Genomic DNA, 13,551 nt, shown 5'->3' with positions numbered 1-13,551 from the left:
TCCGCTACGCGTGTTAATAATGTATCTCATCGGTATGGCATAACGACCACTTATTATTCATTACAAGGTATGTTCTGCTAATGACTCGGCCAACCGCAAGTTGTTTCTGCTTAACTGGTATTCCACATTTCCTTACCCAAAACAGGTAGAAGGTCTTTAGGGGTTAGTGACGATATTATCTCCCAATCCCTCACTCTGTAGAATACAAAGGCTGGTCAGTAAACCGTTTTCTGTACAATACAAAGAATATTTCTATCATAGTCGCGTAACACGATGTGCAATGCAAGAACAGCATCAATAAAGGCAAATTAACAGACACTTATGGGTGAATCCAGAAATTAATATCGAGTGTTAGTTTAATGATATGAGAGGAAAAGACCTTTGGGGAGGGAGAGACGTAATGGGAGAATATTAAAATGCATTTGAGGGAGGTTGGATATGATATGATGGTAGACAGGATTAATCTTACTCCATGATAGGCACCGGTGGCGGGCTTATGTGAGGGCGGCAATGAAGCTCCGGGTTCCTTAGAAGTCATTTGTAACTAATAAATTAATAATGCATCATTTCCGATTGATTAACTTAATATACTCAAATATGAACAACATGCATCCAATGATTTAGGAGAAATCTCTGTACACTGACAAGCATAAACCTACGACATGCGAAAAACCACTTTTTTTCTGCTGTCAGACGCTGAAAACGTACCTACTGTACATTGCAATAGGATAAAAATTTGTAAATTTTTTTTTATGGACAACAATAGGCTACTTCTGTGCCCGGGAGGAAAAAGGTCTTAAGTTAATTTTATGTGAAAATGAGATTTTTATATGCCGTATTCTGAAAGCGGAAACAATTCTCTACAGTCTGGTAAAACGGTTAAAGTCAAATAAGACTCCTGACTGGATTTATAGAGCGTTACCGAATGTCCTAAGTACTTTTTGAATCGAGCACACACAGAATAAAGGACTTAAGAATATTTAATTCTTTATTCCTTACAAACCATGACGTGTTTACTTTCCATGCTTCCCTATTAAAAAGGTCTAACTTGTATTTTAGTCATTTTATCACATACTGATGCTCTTTCCTTTTAAAACTTTAAGCATCAGGGTAAACAGTCCTATAATTGTTTAAGACACATTTTGCATTCCTAATAATTTACATTTCTCATTTATTTTGACATGAGAAAGGTATTATGTTTAATAGTCCCTTCTACTCAGTTTGGCTTTAGTATTAAAAGGGCTTAAGTGCGGCTATTTTTGGAAATAATAAAGAAAACTGTTAAACGAGCAACATTACCTATTTTAGAAGAAATATAAACAAATAATATCCAGGAAAAACCTCTTAATTAAAAAAACTCTACAATTGACACCAATATCAATCTTTCAATTGCTCTCGTGAAAAGTATAAAATTTTTTACTTGAGACCTTTTTCCTTCCGGCCACAGACTTTATCATTGAACTTACTATAATAAAAAAAAGTTGAAAGTATTACCACTCTAACAATAATTGTGTAACTTTAACAGAAAAAAAAACATTTCAATAATACCAACATTTACGTGTTAAACAATTTGTTCCATCACAATTTCTCGAAAAATTAGAAATATCAATTCTGAACAGCAATTAGAATTAGTCCGAGTGTTAACCAACAAAACCACACACTGCACTTGAAACCCACATGCTAGGCTGATTCATACATAAGCCTGGATAAGTTGTTTCACAATGTTGCATCTTCCTTTGAGCAGTCAGATGCGGGCTGTTAACAGTAAAACTGTTGCGGAAGGGCAGTCGGCACATACAGTACGTATTGCACAAGTTTGACGGGACCTACGTAAGATCAATAGTTAATATTCGCAACTTTTTTGATTCCCAAATTTGCCTATGTTTTCGATTTAGCTCTATAAACTTGACGAATGTGTGCAACTATTCCGAACAATTATCGTACAACTAGCTGAAAGATTTTTCAACTTTGTTATTTAAAAACGCTGTATCAACCAATGTATTTGGCGAGATGAGGCCGAAGATTCGCCATGAATTATCACACATTCGCCTTACGGTTGAGGAAAACCTCGGAAACGCACAATCAGATATTCAGCCCAACCGGGAATTGAACCCATTTCCGCATGATTAATAAAACAGAAACCAACGACTGATCTATATTATTAAAGCGATTCTATCGAAACTTCTGTAGGTCTATCAGTTTCCCAAATCTTGCCTTTTCAAAAATTGAAAGCTATATTCATCCTAAATCTCAGATAGTGACATTGCTGTAAATTCATGTTGACAAACACGAACATAGCCTATCAAAACAAACTATGTACTGTATTATGCCCCTGTAATTAGATACCGATAATTAGTCCGCCATTGTGGTTATGTGAATAGCGTCCCCACTTCCCAAGCAAGGGGTCCGAGGATCGATTCTCGGCATGGGCAATGGAAGAAATTTATCTTCCGTCCACGGAATTGGGTATTTGTCAGTTGTCTTGTAATTGTTCTGTGATGCGGTGGTCCTGCGTTATGTCGATCCCATGACCAGGGAGACCCGCATTTGCGAGTTGTATAGTGTACGACCCGAAGAATCTCCCCCCTCCCTACCCTGAGTGGTAAGTCTGAGAAAAGGGGAGGTTAAACGGAATAATGAGATAATTAGTATTTAAAATTTGCATTTAAGGATGTAAAACGCATTATAATCCAAGTTTACACTATTACTAATTTATTTAGATATGAAATATTACTATGCAAGTGTAAAAATTCGCTAAGTTCTGTAGAACTAAATCACGACGCTGTAACTTCTATACAAAAAACAGAACACTACAGTATTATCTTCGTGTCTACACAGGACTTGCAAGAACTACATAGTATAGTCTTTATTTAATTTATTTTTCTGAATCTGCAAATGCGAATTTTATAAATACCCAAGTTGTAAATCTTGCATTAAACTTGCAAACGAACGTACTCAATAATATTATAGTCTAAGCTCAAGCTGTTGCGAGACTTCTCTGAACTGAATCTTATAAAACTTATAAAAGGAGAACAAAAATGTACCACAAGCAACTCTCCTAAGTTTATCACATCACCAGTATTTACAAAGTAGCCCCTACAACTCGATTTTCAGACACTGTTTTTAGCCCCCGTTTAGGTATTTCTAAAATACAAAAATCCATCCACTTTTCTGAAAATAGCATTTTCATTGTTAAAAAATATTCAGTAGACGAATGAGCGAAGTAGACCTAAGTTCGAGGTTGAAACTGTAAAGTTACTGTTCATAGACTAGGCCTAAGTTATAGGACCTACAATACGAAACCTGCAACTTGTCCACAATAATAAAATAATCAAATAGCAGTAGATCTATAGGCCTAACTAAGAGATATTTCTTGAAGAAAGCTCAAGGCTGTGAGAATTAGGCCTGTGTAAAAAATAGGCTAGCTATAATAAGTAAAACTTCTTTAGAATCCCCCCCCCCCCCACTTTTTAAATTCTATAATACGGTAACTCCAATTTCACCATGTTCTAAAATATGATCTAGAAGTGCCCTTACTTTTCGTTTGATTATAGTTTCAATAATTTTACATCTAATCAGTGTTGTTATAATACAGCCTACTCTACTGTTCTAAAACATTCCAATAATAAGAACATAATATTACTTATTGCGTATATTCCAGTCACTTTGTTACTTCTGATCTCTTCCCCATTTTACCAAGATTGGCCTACCTGAAAATAAAATGGAAATATTTTCCCCTTACTTCGTATTACAAAATATTTAAAACTAAACATGTACGAAGTCACATTATTCAACAATATCTAAAGCTGGAGTAAACACAGTTTCATATTACTGGTGCAAGGCGTGATCATGCCGTGATGCAACAGGTCAAATATCCCTACCAGACAATCGATCCCTACTAGGGGAGAGGGAGAGAAGTAGGACTTCTCGAGTTATTGCAGATAATCCGCAGTGTCTCAATGGAAAATTCACAAATCTGCACCTGTCATCTATCTAATGCAATGAACGAATTCATTCTAATTTTATTTTATTATAACAAAATGATGTACGAAATTAATTCACGTCCATCGCCAGGTGAATTGAGAACGCACAAGATTGATATCCTGTTTTCTTGACGAGATATTTATGAAATACAGTTTGTGGTAGACCTGTCGATTAGATCTATCGGCAATATTTTCCACATCAAAATAAAGTGAAATAAATTATGTTTTTACTTAAAGGTTATTACTTAATTAAAAGTATTTCTATTACCTTTAGAATCTGATTTCGAAGTATGTATTTTGTAATTTTCAATATCTTAGACTTAATGCGTAAAACCCATTATTCGTAAGCCTGTATTTTATTTGCATATATTTTGTTTTTATGTGCCCGCGAAAAAAGCACGACGTAACCTACAACGCGCAATATTAATTTTTCTCGTCTGATACAATAATACAATTATTACACAAAACTGTATACAATTATTTATGTTCTATTCGCAAATTTTATGACAAACATGTTCTTTCATTTGGAGCCATTTCTCAACAATGATACATTTAAAATTAGCAGCTGCTGCTTACAGCAGACTTCGGACAACAAACGTTTGTTGTCGGCGTCACTGTACTTTCCCATATGACCCGACCGGTTGACACAGCGCTAAATGTAAACACAGGACTACTCAAGGGAAGGACAATTTGACCGCAATATCTATCACACAGTAAAATTGTAAATTTCTAATACTGTACCAACAATATCATGCACGCTTCGTACATTGGCAGTACATGGGCATAATTTATCCGTAACTTTTGCTTTGTGCGTCTGTAACATAGTGGACACACGTGTTTACATATTGCAGCGGCATTACACAAAATTACTCATCCACCTAAAAAGTATCATTACTCAACTACTAGCAAGGCTTTTGCAATTGTCAACATGTACTACCATTCTATAAACGTACTTACAATTACACAATAGGTTACAACTATAATTCTACTTAAACATCCACACTTCTGAACATTAAGAATTCCACAACACTCCGCACTAGAATTGCAAATAAGTTTTGTGTCTGACATCGTAAAATTTAAAACATATATACATTTTTTTCTGTAACAAAATAATTTTCTTACCTGTTGCAATACCGGCATTTAAAAATATTCTTAAACAAGTTCATAAACCTGTAAATTGTTAAAATTTAAATCACTGTTAAACTACTGTGAATGCATAAAAATATCAAGCCTGCATATTAGCAATACACGAAATATTTTATCACTTCAAACACCACTCCTTCACGACGGTGTTTTAGAAAAATCACAGACCTTGTATCCGACCCATTCAACACTGCTTCACACTGTGATTCAAAGATACTGATTGACTGCAGTTTCTTCGTCACACGATTTCCAGCTTTGTCGCTTGACGTCACGTGGTTCTCTCTCTTGCCATTGGTTTGTGACGCACTAGGGAGGGACGTCGGGAATTTGTGGTTCGCGAGAAGCAGAAAGCAGCACGAAATGTCTCGACAGAATATACTTCGGAGAGCGGAACACGAATATCTCGATAGACGGATAGAATATAGTACTTCGGAGAGCGGAACACGTTCCAAAAGCATGTAAAATTCTTTTTGTCTTCTTTTTCCCTACGTTTGTAGTTCACACAGTCTTGTTTAAATCAATATTTACTGTAGTGTTTCGCTGCCGGAATATACTGTTCTCAATAAAAGACAAATTGCACAATAATTTTAAGAACAATATGAGCGATGAGATTGCGTAAAAGCAATTGTAGGTATGTCATTATCCAAGTAATTATTAATCTTATGCGTAGGACTACAAAACTGAACCTATGTTTCAGGTTAATTATCAAGGTCAAACATGAAGTATTGTATAAATTTTCTTCTCACGAACAATAAGAAGAAGCACTTAAACATCAACAGTTCGAGGCATAGTTTCTCAAAGTATGGGGTGCGCGTTACGTTGAGGGATCGCTATGTCCTCAAAGGGGGTAGATTTTCAAACTCTAAAATCCTTCAGTAAATATTTACCCAGACAAATGTGTAATTAATCTTTTTTGAAGAAACTTTTGGCTAATGTTGCCTAAAATGAACCAGATGGATGCTAATAAATAATTTATCTTATTCCACACAATTTACGATATGCAAGAGCGCATAAATACCCCCAGACGGCATATCCCCGGTGAGGGGCGATGTTAAGTGCTCCAGAAAGTCATTATTATTATTTTCAAGGCAGCCCTATTAGATGCCCAGGAGGTAGAGCCCCTGCTTTAATAACTTTGACACTAAAATGATATGGTGGTCAATACCACGCTCCCATCACCTTATCCTGGTAAAGAACTTGTACCGGTACTCGATGTGACAGGAGAAATCGGTTTCGCAGCCGTTCTGGAAGTCTGGCAACCACTCGGGACTGAATATGGAATCTACCAGCCCCAAGCGAGTTGTTTTAGTAACACGGCCGCATTATTAGATCCCTATTATTTGTTATTACATGGTTTCTCAAGTCTCTCCAGACGAATGCAGAGGTAGTACTAATTTTAAGGGCCACGACCCGACTCCTTCCCAATCCTCATTACCCCTTCATCTTACTTTTCATCCATCCTCCAGAGTCCGTGCCATCCCTGCGATAGGCCTGCCATCTGTCCAACAGAGCAGCTCACTCGACTAACTTGTGTCCGGTGGCTAAGACGGTAAACTACTGTAATGTAAAACGCCGGAAAAAAAATAATTCCATCACAATTACGTTGTCACAAAGTAATAATTTCAAAATTATTTCGTCTACATTACGAATGGTACCTATACTCATAATATAATAATTACTAGGGCCTATCATGCTTCATTTAATTTAGGATGCTCCTTATTATTATTATTCATTATTATTAATTATTGTTTTTATTAGTTTTGTTTATTATTAATTGGCATTATAGAGTGTAATTAGTTACCACTGCCACCGGGTATATACCCATTTGCAGTGTGAATAAATAAATCCATACATACATACATTTATTTATAATTAAAATAAAAAATAAATAAGCTACACTTATATTTCTGGATACTGTACTCGATGCCTTATTGGTGTCACTTCCGAGGATCCAACCAGTCTTCGGACTGTTGACTAATCTTCATTTCATACAAGAAGACTCCGCGTAGGCCTACCACAAACAACGCAAAATCTCTCCGCGTTCTGACCTCTGATTGGTCCTAGGTTCGAGCCGGAAAATGAGGCATGCATCGACACGTGTATAGCAATGACAGATGACGTGACATAATAGATAATTATTATAAACTAACAACCAGTGCTGTCACGGGGGCCATACCGCATAGGAACCATACGGCGAATGGAAAGCTACGTTTTTTAATTAATCGTATGGGAAAGAAAAAATTCTGCCCATACGGAGCCCACAGCGTAGACATATTGGGTGCCTAAGTTGTGTACACGGGGGTACTGATCACAGATCATCTCTTGCTGTTTTTAATATATATTCTTTAATGTTCATAAACATAAATGATCCACCTCTACAGCATTGGAATCCAAAACCACATATAAAAGAATAGTTTAAAAAACACCGAAGTGTTGCAGATACACGCTTCAGGATTCATCAAGACAAGCGTGCCTCTACAGTAAAAGCTTGAGGAATCTTCTTTAAATGAAGCTTGTTTCACAATTTTATTAAAAGATAAATCAAAATAACTTTTTACCTCTTCCTTAACACAAAAAGCTCCATTAAATGGGAGCAGGAGGGATATAGAGAGGAGAATAAAATATATTTCAAGGAAGAAAATTAAGGCGTTGGGCGTACGGTCAAGAAAAAATTACCATGACAGCACTGCTAACAACCCAACATAAAGTCCACACCTGTGGAGTAACGGTCAGCACGTCTGGCTGCGAAACCAGGTGGCCCGGGTTCGAATCCCGGTCGGGGCAAGTTACCTGGTTGAGGTTTTTTCCGGGGTTTTCCCTCAACCCAATACGAGCAAATGCTGGGTGACTTTCGGTGCTGGACTCCGGACTCACTTCACCGGCATTATCACCTTCATATCATTCAGACGCTAAATAACCTAGATGTTGATACAGCGTCGTAAAATAACCCAATAAAAAAACCTAACATAAAACACTGAAAGCATGCGGGATTTTTACAAGAATTACATTATGAAGCGTCCACGCAAATAAGGAACTACTAATAATTCTGAACTGTTTCCCTGTATTTAGTTTGAGCCTGAATAATCGGCAACTGACTTTGCCATTATAGTCTACACCAGTGGTATTCAATCTTTTTTGCTAGCGTATCCCCAAAAATATATTTTATACCCCCAAACTGCATTGCAATTATGTAAGAATTAAGGAAAGATTATTATTGATGTTGTACTAAAAATAAATTATTATTATTATTGTTATTATTATTATTATTATTATTATTATTATTATTCACCTGACATAATTAGAAATATTTTATCCAGACGTTTGAGATGGGCAAGGTATATAGCACGTATGGGCGAATCCAGAAATGCATATAGTGTGTTAGTTGGGAGGCCGGAGGGAAAAAGATCTTTGGGAAGGCCGAGACGTAGACGGGAGGATAATATTAAAATGGATTTGAGGGAGGTGAGATATGATGGTAGAGACTGGATTAATCTTGCTCAAGATAGGGATCGATGGTTGGCTTTTGTGAAGGCGGTCATGAACCTCTGGGTTCCTTAAAAGCCATTTGTAAGTAAGTAAGTTTTTGATGCAATAGTAGCCTAATGGTAATGATTTACGTAAAATTGTATTCAAGCAAGGAAAGAGAAGAGTTGACATTGCAAATGAAACTATAATTCAATAATTAAATCTGCCTAGTGTTGCGTTTTCGCAACAGTCTGCATTAACTATTTTTCTGCAAAAATGCAAAGGAATGAATTACAAAATTAACTTTTATTTCATTGCTGTGTATACTAGAAGAATCAAAGGAGCCTGCAGCACAATAATTAACTTCCATTTCAGTTTCATGTGGCGGTGCAAAAATTATGAAAATATTGAACAAAAAAAAAGTCTTGGGCATAAATGGGTTAACAAGCATAATAAAATCAATGTCAGCACTTTTACATACATAATGAGTGAGATGCGTACCCCTATCGTAGATTGAATAGTCTACTAGTAGTCTACACTATCACGCATATAGCAGGACGTCAATAACATCAATTTTAAAACAGCGCAACACCTGCACAGTACAAAATGCAAGCAGAAACTGATTGATTGACCACCGTTCCCATCTCCATGTTTGGGTTTTGTGCGAGTTGTGACTTGTGAGGCAGCCAAATTACACAACCTGTGTGTCATCTTATCACGCCCCATTACTAAACGGTCAATGCGTCAGTGTTTCTCCCCGCCTACAAATCACTTCATAGTAGTAGAGATCTGCACGGGCTCAGATAAAGTCCGCGGGCCTTCACTTATGCTTGTCGGCTTCGGGCCAGGCTTGGATCTTAAAGAGATGAAATCTTGTTTTTTTTCCTTTCCGCGAATTATATATTGATTAATAAAACAATACGAAGATTTTAATGGATGCACAATTAGATAACTACCTGGTACTAGGGTTGCCAACCCTCCCGTATTTCCCGGGATCTTCCGTATTTGAATTTTATTCTCTTCGAGCATCCTTCTCCCTTTTTTCTGCATAATATAAAAATCTTTATTGCAAATATTTGATTCTGTCGTGAATGATGATATTTTATTATGATGAATTTTGTTGTTCAAGAGATGCAACAAAATGTGAAGTGTTTTCAGAAAGTAATGCTTGCCAGAAATGAATTAAACGATCAAACCATGTAAAAAAAAAAAAAAAAAAAAAAAAAAAAAAAAAAAAAAAAAAAACTGGCTAGTTTTGTTCTAAGCACACCAAACAGTAATATTCATACAACGAAAGTGTTTTATCTCATGAACAATAATTGGACAGATGTTCGAAACAGGAGCAGGACACACATAATCAAAGCTGAGCTGCAAGCTGCAGTCGACTTCATGGTTCGCCGGAACCTGGATGCTTCCACTCCATGCTTGCCCTTTTCGTGTGATGGCGAACCCATGCCTCGCATCAGTGACATAATATGTTCATATGCATGCGTACTTCGTGGAACGCATTCCTGTCGTTAGTCGCTGCTACAAAGTCTTGGCAGCCAATGGCATATTGTTGCAAGAATGACAGAGACAAGCCATTCAAGCTTTGTGGTTATCAGAAAGGTTTCGCGGGATCTATCGTGCACACACTTTGTGAAATCCCAACGCTCAATAATGCAGCTAATTGTTCCACTTCATAGACCCAAGTCGTGCGTACAGTTGATTTTTGGTACCTCACGATACGTTGACATTAAATTCCGCTACAGCTACAATCAGTCTAGCATCAAGTTTACAGATGATAAACGTCTTGTAAACTTATTTATGGAATGACCGTTGGAAAAATTAAATAATGTTTTGGTGTACGGCTATTAATAGCATAGGCCTATCTTAATATTCGTATAAACGTTGGTTGTTAAATTTAATTACGTAGGCCTAATAATAATTAATGGGATTGTTTTATACCGTTTTATTTTGGAGAAGAGCCATAGAAAAACTGCGTTTTGGAACTTCTGACCTATTGCTTACAGAATTATTACATTTTTGGGGAAAAGGGGTAAGAGAACCATCCTTGTTAATAAGAATTTAGAGCTGAACTAGTTTATTCTATTATACCATAAATATAACAAATAATTTTATATTCTACCTCAAAACGTTATGGGTGCAAACCTCGATCCCTTCGTCACTTCTAGATTCTGATCAATGCTGAAAGATGATGTTATAAATCATACGTTATCAAGTTCAGATGTAAAACAAAATTATAACTGTGTAGATTACATTAAAATGTAGTTAAAACGAAACTGTTAATATCATGTCGAAAGCTTCCCTCAAATTGCGCTTACAGATCTCATATATATATATATAGCTGTCCATACTAGTTGTAAGGATGTGGAAACTTAAAAATGGTGCATAACTACAGTGATCGTCAGCACTCGCTGATTTTCCCTGTCGTGCAGCAGGAAGAGATAGAGAGCATACCCTCCAGCAGCAACGAATGCACGCTGGTGCTGTAAGAGACCTGCGGGTATGAGACGCTAGCCCGAGAGTGCAATGAGGTGACGACCGCTGCACTAGTCGCCTGGAATCTGAAAGCATAGCGGCCGTTAGCTTCGTCTGTAAAACACAAAGTGCGCAAGCGCGAGCATATACTTACAGTACTGCTTCTACCCACCGCATGACGTCACTCATGCTTGCAGATCCCGGACGGGAAGTGTACTTGGATTAAGTTGCCATTCTTCCTAATGTCCACCCCGTCACGTGATATACAAGATGAACTAGTTCAATCAACGCATTTCGACAGTGCAAGTGCGACTCGCGACAGGATCATCTTGGCTGTCGGCGCATGCGCGGACTTGGTTAATAAAAACCTAAAATAATCAAACCTAACCTTCGTATATGCAAGATGTGTAACCGGAGCACGAAGGGAACTTCTTGATTTGATCTGGAATGTGAACGCGAAAATAAATTCAGTTAAGGATCACGCTAGCACTGCAAGAAAGGTCCGCGCATGCGCCAAAGCCAAACTGTTCCTGTCGCGAGCCCCTCTTTAGAGAGCTATGTTCTCACAACCGGAGACTATTTTATACTTAATTATTCAATAACCTTTTATTCAAGCTTTAAGTTCCGCATTCTAAATGAGCAGCTAATTTTTCGTATTTGTCTATCTGCTGTGGGAATCTGTTTGCGCAGTCTGGGGGGAGGTTTCGACATGAATTCATTATCAGTTGTCTTGTTACAAACGTATTGGCAAAGGGAGGAAACTACTCACCGAGCTGTTTCCACAATCTTTGCTATTCTCCTTACTCTCGAGAATCCAGACTCCAGTTCGAATAGTAATTAATAAGTGCTACTGTATTGTTCTCCGAAGATAGGTCTGAACCTCATAAGTGATACCACAAAGGTACCACTTATGAGGCAACTGGGCCAAGAGATGATGGGGTAAGGTGGCCAGTTCCTTTCCTTCTCCATTGCATACATCACCGAATAGCTACATATTACATTAGTCAGACTTCAGATGCATACAAACAATATTGTTCTTCCTCTGATACGTATCATCAAGTGAGATGTACTGCCTGATAATAGATGTACCTATTATTGCATTAGCGACATGAAATAATTTACAAGTAGAACCTGAACATTTTCTCTTTACAGTTGAAGACACTGCATGGCATTATAAACAATGCCTTTAGGAAGTTTGACAAAACTGTACTGTGGTCTAAATATAATGTACAGTAGTGGCAAAAAAAAAACGGACCGACCCTTGTAGCTGATTTCAGAGCCTTGTTCACTCCAGAGCCGATAGACTGGTAACTAAGACTTTCGTGGTTCGAATCCTGCCTGGGAAGGAAACTTTTTTTTTGTTCCTTATTCAAATTTATTCCCAATACTTTTCGATTGCTGGTAAAATTCATGTTCTGGGAATAATAAGTTAATTCAGTAGTAAAATATCGCTGCAATCGAAAAGTATTGGGAATAAATTTGAATAAAGAACAAAAAAAGTTTCCTTTCCAGGCAGGATTCGAACCACGAAAGTCTTAGTTACCAGTCTACAGTGCTCTGAGTGAACAAGGCTCTGAAATCAGCTACAAGGGTCGGTTCGGTTTTTTTTGCCACTACTGTACAAACGAAAAGACGATAAAAATATTTGCAACACGTCCTCTCGCCTGATTACAGATGATGAAAGAGTAATGGAACGAAGAAAAACTCTCTCCGGCGCGGGGATTTGAACCCGGGTTTTCAGCTCTACGTGCTGATGCTTTATCCACTATGCCACACCGGATACCCACCCCGGCGCAGGACAGAATCGTCTCAGATTAAGTTCCAACTCTTGGGTTCCCTCTAGTGGCCGCCCTCTGCACTGCGTCATAGATGGAAATATCATATGTACTTCGGTACATTAAAATAATATATATGATTACAGATGGTTTCCACCATAATTTTATTATATTCCTGTTACTGTTCAACTTATATCAAAATATAGTATTTTCGGGAAGAGAAATAATACTTGACAATCAGAATCAATATCTGTAGAAACAACATTTTTGTTCTAAAATTACTAGATTGGACCAGTGGCGAAGCTAAGGTGTAAATACTAGGTAGACTGCAGCCTGAGGCTTATTGTGTTTACCACTTTATTCTGTGAATGATTGGGTAGCTGAACGGTCGTGCTCTTGTACAAGTACAGCACGCCACACTGTGAACTTAACCTAGACTATGGATGATGATGATGATGATGATATGAGGCGTTTAGTTGCAAAATCAGATACATCACTAAAACATAATTTTTCAGTATGAAGGAAAAACGTTTACAAGGAACCAAGGATTTGCAACCAATACTATTCTTTCATCATACAAATCCATTTGGAGCATTAGTTGTAGAATCCTATGAAATATAACATTAACTCATTTTCGAAGGAAAAAAAAATAATGTATCTGATTTTGCAACTACATGCCTCATGTGAATTAATAATGGCGAAAT

General features: G+C 37.2%; 1 protein-coding gene across 2 annotated transcripts in view; it reads right to left on the bottom strand.

Annotated features, from left to right (window-relative positions):
• orb (polyadenylation element binding protein orb) overlaps positions 1-5,394 on the bottom strand; it is a 137,019-nt gene extending 131,625 nt beyond the window's left edge. The window contains exons 1-2 of one of the 2 annotated variants that reach the window (XM_069818869.1): positions 5,295-5,357; positions 5,106-5,153 (exon numbers count right to left, since the gene is read on the bottom strand). In XM_069818869.1, coding sequence (XP_069674970.1) covers positions 5,106-5,123 — 18 coding nt within the window. In that variant the 5' untranslated portion in view covers positions 5,124-5,153; positions 5,295-5,357. Of the gene's footprint in view, positions 1-5,105; positions 5,154-5,294 lie in introns of both variants that reach the window. The other variant, XM_069818870.1, reaches the window with a different exon arrangement.
• Positions 5,395-13,551: the final 8,157 nt, after the last annotated feature.

This window comes from Periplaneta americana, chromosome 2, assembly GCF_040183065.1.
Source record: "Periplaneta americana isolate PAMFEO1 chromosome 2, P.americana_PAMFEO1_priV1, whole genome shotgun sequence".
In the NCBI taxonomy this organism is placed as follows: domain Eukaryota; kingdom Metazoa; phylum Arthropoda; class Insecta; order Blattodea; family Blattidae; genus Periplaneta; species Periplaneta americana.
This window is presented reverse-complemented; position numbering and strand designations above follow the sequence as displayed.